Below are 12,147 nucleotides of genomic sequence, written 5' to 3' on the forward strand. Positions count from 1 at the left end.
CACAGCTTTTCCTTTCAAACAAGTCTCCGAACCAATAGAATCTAGAAAATTACCAACCAAACGATTCCAATTAAGTCTTAGGAACTACCTACACTTACAAAGAAATCAATTTAGGTCATTATTAAAAAAGTCAACAAAAGTCAACAACCGGGTCCGCTTGGTCCAAACCCAAAATTCGGACCCAAATCCGATTACCCATTCACCCGCGAGCCCGGTTATGTAATTTGATTTGGAATCCGACCTCAATTTGAGGTCTAAATTACTTTTTTTCAAAAATCCCTAATTCTACCAAAACCCCCCAATTTTCACTATGAAAACTCTAGATTTTAGGTTGAAATCTTAGGAAAAGTAGTGAAAGATTGAAAGAAACTAGCTTAGAATCACTTACCAATGACTTAGGGAAGAAAAGTTCTTTGAAAATCGCTTCTAGAATTCTTGAGTTTGAAAATTTGAAGAATGAACCAAAAATCCTGTTTAAGTCAATTTTTGATTAGTTGCAGGTGTCGCATTTGCGACCTAGGGTTCGAAAATACGAGCCCTGCAAATACGAAGAACCTATCGTAAATGCGAAGGTTTCACATCCCTACTTTCATCGCACTTGCGACGAATAGTTCGCAAATACGAACTCTGATCCTTCCGCAATTGCGACCCATTGATCGCATTTGCGATCACTGCTTGCCCAGCCCACACTTCGTAAATGCGAAGTTTTGTCCAAAAATGCGAACACTGGATCCCCGCAAATGCAATCTCTTGATCGCAAATGCGAACTAAGGCTGACCCAGGTACTCTTCGAAAATGCGAAGAATTTGCTCGCTATTGCGAGTCTGTCAGCATGGGGAATGTTCGTAAATGCGAACACTAATCTCGCAAATGCGAGATCAGACATCAGTTACAGAAATTTCAGAACCAGTAATGCTCTAAGTCTAATTTTCACTCTGTAGCCTATCCGAAACTTACTGGAGCCCTCGGGGCTCTAAACCAATAGTGCACACAAGTCTAAAAACATCATACGAACTTGCTCACGCGATCAAATCACCAAAATAACACCTAGAACTACAAATTGATCACCAAATCAATTGAAATTTTCAAGAAAATTTTGAAACTTCTACTTTCACAACCGGACGTCTGAATCACGTCAAACCAACTCCGTTTCTCACCAAATTTCACAAACAAGTCATAAATATGGTATTGGACCTATGTCGAGTTCCGAAATTAAAATACGGACCCGATATCCAAAAAGTCAACTATTGGTCAAATATTTCAAATTCATTAAGCCTTTAACTTTCAAATTTCAACAAGGTCCGATAACTCGGGCTATGGACTTCCAAATTCGATTCCGGGTGTACGCCCAAGTCTAAAATCATGATACGGACCCACCGGGACTGTCAAAACATGAATCTGGATCCGTTTGCTCAAAATATTGACCGAAGTCAACTCAAATGGATTTCAAAGCAAAATTTCATATATTTCACAGTTTTTAACATAAAAGCTTTTCAGAAATATGCTCGTAATGCGTACACAAATTGAGAAGGGTTAAAATGAGATTTTTAAGGTTTCAAAATATAGAATTTGATTCTAAAATATAAGATGACCTATCGGGTCATCACTCCAGAAGATAGAAGTTGCATGCAAGATCTAGAAGAAGTAGCGAGTTGTTTGAAAGAGCAAAAAACCAAACGAAACTACGTTATGAGTTGCATTCTTATAATGAAACAACATAAAGGCTATTATACTGACTTTTCATGCATTTGCTCACCTGGCTATTAATACTATCATCTTATCAACTAGGAGTAACATTGTTTTTATCTTTTGCCCCAACTGTCACTTTTTTCCTCATTCACTTTTTCCTTTTCTTGAAGATAGCCAATTAGCTTCTTTAAAAGCAAGTGAAGTTCAAAAGCCAAGTAATTAGTGTCTTTTAAGTGTGGACGTTTTACTTCTTCGACTGGAATATAACGTTCTCTGTCCATGGAATAGTTCTTATTAGTAGCGGCCAAAAGGAACCACTAGCGAACATTTTCTTTGAGATTCCATGTACAAAAATAATCTAATGTCACAATTTTTACTTTGGATCATAAAGTTACAAGTTCAAAACTCAATGCCTTTTGGGCGCTGTAACCTAATAACAATGATATACCATATTCAAAAAATATAGGTAAAAGAAGATTTGTTTTGAATTTGCGATTCATTGAAAATACGTAGATGAGGCCATATGCAAAATTTGACAAAGCTTAATGGCGAGTTAGACTAGTTTAGAGTCAAAATTCATTACTAATGATATAAAATATTAAAAAATAGAATTTTTTTTTCAATGGGTATGGTTGGAATTCGTTGAAAATATATAGATGAGGCAACATACAAAATTTGAGCAAGATTGGAGGTGATTTGGATTAATTTGTATCAAAACTCGTAGTTAAAATCGAGTTTGAAAGATTCTTTTGTGACACATGTATCACATATGTATCTCACACACAGGTATACATGAATATATATACATGTGATACACAAAATAATACATAATGTGATACATATTTACCCCTAAAATGGTATAGTTGTATTTATTATGTGGTATATAAACACGTGTATTAAATTGTTTCCAAGAAAATGAAATGGTAAAGAAAAAAATTGAATAAAGCAAGAAATAATTTAAGAAGAGATGAGCTTGAGCCTCGAATTATGCTTTTCTCGTAGCTAGAACATTATCAAGAACAAAGTACTTAGGCAAAGTAATGTTAACAAAATAAGAGAATAAGTTTAACATTTTTTCATACGAGTATTTCGTGCCCTTCCATGAATAGTTTACCTATAGCTAAATTAGGAGAAACAAAATCCCCAAGTTAAGCTCCTTCTTAAAGTGAAAAAAGACCCCTATTAATAGCCACATAACAGTTGAGTGTAAATACTAAGATTCTTTGTAACAGCTGCTTCTTTAGTACTGTCTTCTTCAACTGGTATCTTGCTTTTAAATTTTCTTCTCCAATTCTGATGTCACCGGGAATCATATAACACTGCCACATACTTAGATTCAGTATCAGTTATTTGTTCACGCATCTCCTACGTGTCTTTACTGTCATGTGTTCACTTAACGAATATTCACCTGTCATCTGCTAATTTTACCCAATACAATATATATATTATCTTTTTTTCACGTTCATCTTCTATTTCGCATTTTTAATTTAAACCATCTCAAAGCTCCACCAAATTATCCCAAATTGAGATTCAACCTCTTTAAAATGTACCAAATCTATTCTAATAACACTCACTCAAAAAAAAAAGGCAAAAATTAACCTCTTTTTTTTTTTACTACAAATAGTTTATTGGCTAATATTGGTAGCATAACTAATATTAGTAGTATTTTACGAATTACCAATTTTGGTAATAAGGTACTTATAGGAGGACATGACTGGTAATTTTCCTTTTTTCTATCCCTTTATGATTCTGTAAAAGACATGTCTTAGTTCTGTCATTTATGTCCATTGACAGTAAATATATTGATTATTTAAAAAAAAATTATTATTATTTTTGTTGTTATTTTTAGGGTAAGTGCTTTGATATTTCAAGTTTACCTCAAAGTAAAAAGTCATGGAAAAATTTGATGTGCAATTTTGAGGTAAACGACATGTGCACCAACAGCTCTTGCTTGCGCTAATATAGCATTGCAGATCCATGTGCTTCTTGCACCATTCAACTCATTGCATTATCTCAAAAATAATTTTTTCCTCCAACTAAGCGTTTGTTTGAGTCTTTTGCAAACTCAGTTTTTAACTTTTTTGGAGAAGTACTACTACTTTTTTAAGGAAAACAAATATAGAATATAAAAACCTATAATCAAATCCCACTAAGACTTCTTTGCAACTAAACCTTGAGATTACTATTTGCTAGAGAGTTTTTTTAGCTAATATTATTAAAAGGTCATTTCTTTTCTTTTTAAAGCATTCTTTTATGGGAACACTCTTTGTCCCTCCCTCCTCTATATCTGTCTTCCAAATTATGACACACTGCTCTCTATGTGGCGTAAACATGGTGCCTGATAGTGGAAGCAAAGCAAGCAACCTACTCTTTTTTTTTTTTTTAATTTCAAAAAAAAAAAAAGAATAACACAATAATAATTAATCTTTTCATACTATTCCTCTTTGTCTCTCTCATCTAGTCTTTTTGGCTTTCACAATATACTGCTATAAGCTTGTGTTTAATGCTTCACTAGCAAAAGCCATCTGCGCAAAAAACTCTTCTGTTTTTCTGTCCATGCCATCCCCTCTCCCTTTTTTGGTCCCATTTTCTTCGCTTGTTCTTAGTACAATACTTTACTCCAATAAACTCCATTTCCTAAGAAAAATAAAAATCCCATCTTGATCATTTGCAGTTTTTTTATTCCTATATTCATGGAAGCTGCTGTTTTAAGTTCCATATTTATCCAAGAGCTAAAGAAGCTTAGCTTACTTGAGTTAAAATTCATTTTATTCTTTGAAATATATACCTAGCTGGAGATTGTAGTTTTCTTTTTTGTCCGTTGACTTTTTCCTGTCCTGTCTTGTTTCTTCTTTCTTTTTTCTGTCTCCAAAAAAAAAAAAAAAAAACAAGAATACTAAAGAAATTTGAGAGGTTAGAAATGGAAGTTCCAAACGAAGAAGGAGAAATGGCAATGCCAATTAACAGCGCATATGGTCATGGGCACATGATCCATCATGACCCTGCACCCCAAAATAATCACATAATACCCTCTTCACAAATAATAACTTCCAAAAATGGACCCCCAATTTCCTCTAATAAGAAAATGATGAAGTACAAGGAATGCCTCGAGAACCATGCAGCAGCTATGGGTGGAAATGCAACTGATGGATGTGGAGAATTCATGCCTAGTGGTGAAGAAGGTACTTTTGAATTCCTCACTTGCTCTGTTTGCAATTGCCATAGAAATTTCCATAGAAAAGAAACAGAAGGTGAGCTCGTAAGAAAAGTTTATGTGGGACATCCTCATAAAGCATTTGTGTACCCTGCTTCTAGAGCAGCACCACATCAGATGATAATGTCTTATAATAACCACATGGGATCAATACCAGGTATTAATCAAGAAGATGGTATAATAAATGGTGGTTGTGGGGTTATGGCTAGGCCACTTAATTATCAACAATTGGTGAAGAAGAGATTCAGAACAAAGTTTAGTCAAGAACAAAAGGAGAAAATGCTCAACTTTGCTGAGAAAATTGGGTGGAAGATGCAAAAGCAAGAGGAAGCTATGGTTCAACAGTTTTGTCAACAAGTTGGAGTTAAAAGAAGACTACTTAAGGTTTGGATGCACAATCTTGCCAAGAAAAACTCCAATGACATTAATACTGAGAGTCAAGTTTGAACTAATTTTTTCTGTCTGCTATCTCCAGCAGTATTTAACTTAATTTCTTCTTGTTTCTTTTACTTCCATTAGTGTTTTGCCTTTTTGGTCTCTTCTTGAACTTCACTTTTCTTGGGTGCGCTTTTTACAATTATAGTTTGATAGTTTAACAAAAAAATTATTTGGGTATGCAATGTAATTTGTTGGATTTTGTTTACTTATCCGTAGAAAATGAGTTTATACGTACCCATTTAACAAGTTATTTTCTGATGGCTATTTACTTCATTATTACTATTCGGTCCGTCCCAATTTATGTGGTACTTTTTAATTTCCGATATTCAAATTATGTGAACTTTGATCATTATTTTATAATATATTTTTTATCAAATTGACATGAGAAAAATTTCTACTTATAGTATTTTTTGTATAATTTTTGAATATTTAAATTTTAATTTAAAAATATTGAGTTAATCTAATCCAATTTAGCTTCAAAAAATAATCAAATTGACTATCGATTAGCGAAAAATATCAAATAAATTGTAACGAAGGAAGTACATGTTACCAATCGTCGAATTGTTTTACTAAATATATGTATTAATACTGTGAGAAAGCGGATAAGTAGGAAAAAATGACACCACTTGACATAAATTATCTCTTGGCGCATGGGTTATGTGCTTGATATTGCTCTAAGAGGTTAGAGGTTTGAACCTCAACTAGCATCTTTGTTGCAAATATTTGAGAGAATCTATGTTTTTAAAAATTGTGATGAAGCGGAATTTAATTCTTTTCTAGCTTAAGACTCAATAAACCTAATAGACTAAGCTATTTCTTATCTAGAAGTATGATAATTAAAGTTATCAATTCTTGTTCTTTTATGAAATTTCTAACATCCCTTACAAAATTTGTTTGTATGCCCCTGGCAGTGGGTGCTTCTAGTTTAGAAAGGAGCATGAGTCAAACTCTATGTTAGCCAGAGCATGTTCTGGCAACAGCACCTCTTTTCAAGTCTTTTTAAAAGATTTGAACTCTAAGTTTTAATTTTAAAAAATTTACACACTTTTTATATTAGTGCTAGTTAAGCTTATTCTCATTATGAAATATTCGAAACCAGTCCAAAATTTATAAAAAGTAAGATTTGGTCCAAAGTAATAAAGTAATAAATAAGTCAAAGAAACAGAAATATTAAGATAGATTTTTTCCCTTATAAAAAAATATATACATATATTTTCCTCCCTCAACCCATTCCCGCGTTGTTTTTCTTCCCTCTTCTAGGTCGAAAGAACATTTAAAATACTCTATTGGCAGCCATTGTTGAAGCTTGAGTTTCAATCTTGATAATTAGAAGTTTTGAAATTGTGAACTATTATGAGTGGGGATTTTGTTGTGGATCTTTTGAGTCTTAAATCTCAAATTTAAGGGAATTTGGAGAAGATTTAAGATGATTTTGAGTGAAATTTCAGATTTGATGTTGAAGATGAACATTTCAGATTTATGTATAAGGTCTATAATAGATTTTAACGGTCCATACTAAACGATTTTAATTTGGTATGTACTAAAAAATCTGGATGTGCTTATAATAGATTTCAAAAGTGTGTCGTCGTGCTCTATAAAATTTTAACTGAGTCTATACGAAACGACCTAGATGTGCTTATGTAGCATTCAGTTTAGGTGAAGCCACATCATATAAATTGCTCTCGGTCACGTCTTTTCAGGACAAATTTCAAAAGTTTATAGTGATCTATAATATATTTTAACTAAGTCTATACTAAACGACCTAAATGTGATTTTGTTGCATTTGCTTTATACTAAATCACATGCATAGTCTATTATTAACGTCTAGACCCCAAACCTAAATACGCTTTCCCTTATTGAAAATTATCATTTTTGACAAATAAATGGTGATTCAACAATATGTTAATGAGATATTAATATCAGTATTATTATTATTATTGATACATTACGAGTCATTCGTTGTTAATCTAACATTACATGTGTTATATCTGTCACGATCCAAAATTCCTCCGAAGGAGTCGTGATGGTACCTAGTTTCTAAAATTAGATAAGCCTAATATTAACTGAAATAACAACAATATTTAATTGACATCGAGAAATTTCGAAATGAAATCTTTATAAAAAGTTACAATCCCAAAATCAGTAGTACAAATCATTAGCTTTTTCTAGGAGTAACTATACATATATAATGCATACATCACTGTTCTGGAAATAAAGGAAACAATGGAAATAAATGTAATAGAAGGTGACTTCGGAGCCTGCGAACGCCCAACAGGTGTAATTTGAAGTCTCCGGTCTCACCAAACATAAGTCTCAAGCCAACTCAATCCGAAGTACCTGGCTCTGCACAAAAAGATGTGCAGAAGCATAGCATGGGTACATCACGGTAGTACCCAGTAAGTATCAAGCCTAACCATGGTAGAGTAGTGACAAGGTCAGGTCAAGACACTACCGAATATATAACATGCAGGATATGACTTAAATCTAACAAGAAAGGACTATCAAAGTAATACCAATAGCAGAAGGATATCAAATTGCAAAAGTAGTAACGATAAGAGGAAACACGAATAGCAACGAGAATTAATCAAGTAATTGAACAACAACTTAATTGGGGTCTGGATGAAGCATAAATGAGTTCAACTAGGGAAAACGATGTTAACTCAACCAATCGAATCGTTTCTACTACCCAATTCTAACAATTTCAATCCTCATAATCTCATATTATAATCACAACTTCCAAATCCTTTAACACGCATGGCACCTTGTGCCCACATATTTCCATCTCACTTTGCACGGCAAAATCCACGTGTTACTCAGTACATAATATCTATTTCACATGTTAATTATGGTGTTTAAGAGATTCTATTTATATATCATAAAGTAATAGTACAGTTTCTAGACCAAGTAGGAAATCAATGAGAACGATGAGTTTATTTTAGAAATCATTTAAGTGAAGAAAAATAACGTTTTCAAATAAAATAAAACATCGAATAAGCTATTGAATTTAATATAGAATTTATTAAATTAAAACATAATAAAGATTCCTTTTAAAGTGAAATAAAAACCTCAGATAGGTTAAGGATATTAAGTTGAGAAATCAATTGAAATAAAACATAACAATTATTAGAAATAGTAAACATCGAAATATACGACGAGTCTTAATTTAGAAGCCACAAAAGGTAGTATGATATTAGTTCTTTTATTTTAAATCACTATATTACTAACAACTCAGCAAGGCGGGAGGTAATGACTCAACGTAGTAAATTCACCTTGAAAATTAATTCACCAGAATAATAATAATATTCGGAAAAAGAGCTCAGGAGATGACGACAAGGCAATAAGTCAATGACAATAACTCGATCCTCAAAACATAGTGAAAAACAGAAATATAAATTATCAAAGTCTCGTACGAAGGAATTGAAGCCAATACAGTAAAATAGGGGATACCAAAATACAAGATATGTTGCGGTGCGCAACCCGATCCCACCATATAATACCAATATCATAAGTCATCCTTATTCCACCATATCAATTCACCCTTATTTCCCATGTTGCAGCGTGCAACCCGATCCCACCGTACAATATCAATATCATAACAATAAACATAATATGTTGCAGTGCGCAACCCGATCCCACCATATAATATCAATATCATAATTCACCCTTGTTTCATCATAACAATCCACCCTAATTTTACCTGTTGCGGTGTGCTACTCGATCTCACCGTACAATAACAATATCACAATATGAATATCCTCCCTTATTCCACCATGTCCCTTATTTCACATGTTGCGACGTGCAACCCGATCCCCCGTATAATAATTTAAATCAACAGCAATAATCCAATAACTAAATTTACCAGAATTTCTACAGGGTATAAGTACAAGGCAATAAGGGAACTACATAAAAATCAAAGGAATGCAACAACCTTTACAAAATGACAAGACATGTAAGGCACGTGATAACTAAGCAGGAAATCACAACAATTTGGACATGTAGTAGATATGCACAAAGTCATAGAATAACTCAATAATTAAGAGGTAACAAGACAATAAGGAAGACAATGACTTCAACCACGTCATATAAGGTCCAAATAACGAGTAAGAGGTAAATAAGTGCTAACAATATCATATAGAGCATGTAAGAGTAGTCTAACAATGAGATACCACATGTTATAACAATTTAATCAAAAGCATGGAAAAAGACTACACAACCTAAACCGGTCAATAACGCATATAGGTTGTGTACCCACTTGTCACCTTGCGTATACGGCTTTCATATAAAAAGATAAAACAATTAACTCAATTCCTCGGGGGTGGTTTCCCCCACACAAAGTTAGACAAGACACTTACCTTAATTCGGCTAACTCAATACTCAATTTAGCTTTTTCTTTACCAATTCAACATTTCTCGGCTCAATCTAGCCAAAGATGACTTAAATACATCAAACAATTCAATAGAAAATAATTTCAATTAACAAAGCTATGATCCTTATACAATTTGCAAAAGGTCATCAAAAGTCAACTCCCCGGACCCACACCTCGGAATCCGATAAAATTTATAAAACCCGAACATCCATTCCAATACGAGTTCAACCATACAAAAATTATCAAGTTTTGATACCAATTCGTTCTTCAAATCATCATTTTATATTTTGAAAGATTTTACAATTTTTTCCAAATTTTTCTTTGGATTCTCATGAATTTGATGTTAAATCTAAGGTATAATCACAAAATATAATTGGAAATTGATTAGAGACATTTATCCAATGATTTGATATGAAAATACTCTATCAAAATCGCCTACTCTAGGACCTAGGGTTCAAAATATGATAAAATAAAGCCAAGTCCCGAAATGGTAGTCTTAATACCAGCCTCAGATGTCGCTGTAGACAATAAATTGCGTCGAGAAAATAAAATCAAGACCAAAAAATATTGTAACAATCGTAGTATTTTATTTCAAATATTTCGGTGTTACAATCTCTATGAATCCTCTGATTCTTCTTTTCAATAGTAAATAAATTCAAGGACCTTTGAACTTGAACTTGAATCTATGTTTGTTGCCACGAACGATGATCTTGTTCTTGAGCTTGAGTTTGATTGCTTGAACTTGACCTTGGTTTGTTCTTCGTTCTTGAGCTTGAACTTGATTTGTTCTTCGTTCTTGAGCTTGAATTTGATTGCTTGAATCTTGAAACTTGTAGAGAAATTTGCGACGTTTGATCCACGAGCTCTCTCTTGCTTCTTGTTATAACTTTTGGTCTCTTATCTGGGTTTTGAAGACCCTTATTTATAGTTGTGGAAGTGAAGAGTTATAATAAGAACAAACTCTTTCCGACCAATTAAATTAAAGTGTGACATGACCGTATTTGATTGGCCAGAACATGCCACTTGCACATATGGCACGGTTTCATTGACCCTTTAATTTGACTTGGCATGTCTTGTCATTTTGATACGTGGCATGATCCTATTGGCTCTTCTATTTGACGTGACGTGCCATGTCATTTGACACGTGGCACCAAACTGAGCCTTTAGGAAGATGACATCTTGGGCTTAATAAAGTGGGCTCATCACTTTAGCCCAATGGATTAAGACTTATTTATTTAATATATATTGGACTTATATAATTAATTCAATTGTATTAGCCCATAGTATTTATTTGTACCAATATATCTTGAATTTAAAATATAGTCCAAATTCTTTTATGAATTTAATTTTTATAAAATTCATATGCCTACAAATTCCCCCTACTTCAAATCTTGTCGGGGTATTGATAACTAGGGATTATGGTTCATTTTACACTCTTTCTTACTTGTGTGTTTGATTAAAATGTGTACAAAATAGTCTCAAAAGGCTTACATATTATACTTGTTTGCTGAGTTTGGTCAAAAAGGTGACAATTAGTCAAAACCAACTCAAAAAGGAGTGAAACATGCACAAGTACCAAGAACAAGTCCAAGCACAGTGCAACAGGTCCATTGCGGCCGCACTCCACTTAGTGCGGTCCGCAGTGAGGAGATTCAGAGAGGTGCCATTTCGGAGACTCAAGCATTGCGGCCGCAAAGCATTTAGTGTGGACCGCAATGGCCTCACCGCGACCGTAATCGAAATTGTGCGGTCTGCAAAGCCGGAGTTCAGAGAGTTGGGAATTTTGAGGTTGACACCAATGCGGTCCGCGGTCCTTTTTGTGCGGGCCGCAATTAAGTGCATTTTTTGCGGCCCGCGGTGACCAAGTTCAGAGAGTAGATATTTGAAGCAAAAAGACTCACCGCGGCCGCACTCCATTTCTTGCGGTTCGCGGTACCCCTGCAAGGGTATTTTTGTCTAGAAAATTCGGCCTAGTATAAATACTTTCTTTTTCCATTTTTAGGTCATCAGTTGTATTCTAACTTCCAGCTGCGCTCGTGAACAGTAGTTCTTAACCATTTTGAGTAATTTTAGAGTAGTTTTATCATTGAATCTTCAAGTATTAGCTTGTAATTAAATCTTATGGGTTTTTCTTTATCTATTTATCAGTTTTCTTCTATTATCATGAGTAGCTAGAGCCATTAGCTAGGGTTGTGGCTCAACCCCAGTGTGAGTATTTGATGGGTCTTGAGTTTTAAGGCTTGAATGTCTATGTGTGTTTGATATTTGGACTAATTTGTGTTTTTCATGTTGAATTAGTGGTTGCAAACACTAATTTGTGCCTTTTTGACTAGGGCTCTTCTTGAGAAAGAGAGCTTGAGTCTAGGAAAATTAGTCCAACAAGGAATTTGGGCGTATTCAAGAGATTGATAGCCCCAATTAAAGGGTTAAACCTAGAGAT

General features: G+C 33.8%; 1 protein-coding gene across 2 annotated transcripts; it reads left to right on the forward strand.

Moving 5' to 3' along the window:
* The first annotated feature begins 3,873 nt into the window (after nt 1–3,873).
* LOC107763777 (zinc-finger homeodomain protein 4-like) lies at nt 3,874–5,591 on the forward strand. 2 transcript variants are annotated; one of them, XM_075223600.1, is made up of 2 exons: nt 3,874–4,871; nt 5,061–5,591. In XM_075223600.1, exons 1-2 carry the CDS (start codon nt 4,610–4,612, stop codon nt 5,348–5,350), a joined length of 552 nt encoding a protein of 183 aa, XP_075079701.1. In that variant the 5' UTR covers nt 3,874–4,609; the 3' UTR covers nt 5,351–5,591. The 2 variants fall into 2 exon arrangements, with proteins under 2 accessions (XP_075079701.1, XP_016437760.1); XM_016582274.2 differs by having other exon boundaries at nt 3,981–5,591.
* Nucleotides 5,592–12,147: the final 6,556 nt, after the last annotated feature.

The sequence above is a fragment of the Nicotiana tabacum genome, chromosome 10 (genome assembly GCF_000715075.1).
Source record: "Nicotiana tabacum cultivar K326 chromosome 10, ASM71507v2, whole genome shotgun sequence".
In the NCBI taxonomy this organism is placed as follows: Eukaryota; Viridiplantae; Streptophyta; class Magnoliopsida; order Solanales; family Solanaceae; genus Nicotiana; species Nicotiana tabacum.

Coding starts and splice junctions, on each gene's coding strand:
- LOC107763777 (XM_016582274.2), top strand. CDS start 4,610: ATGGAAGTTCCAAACGAAGAAGGAGAAATGGCAATGCCAATTAACAGC.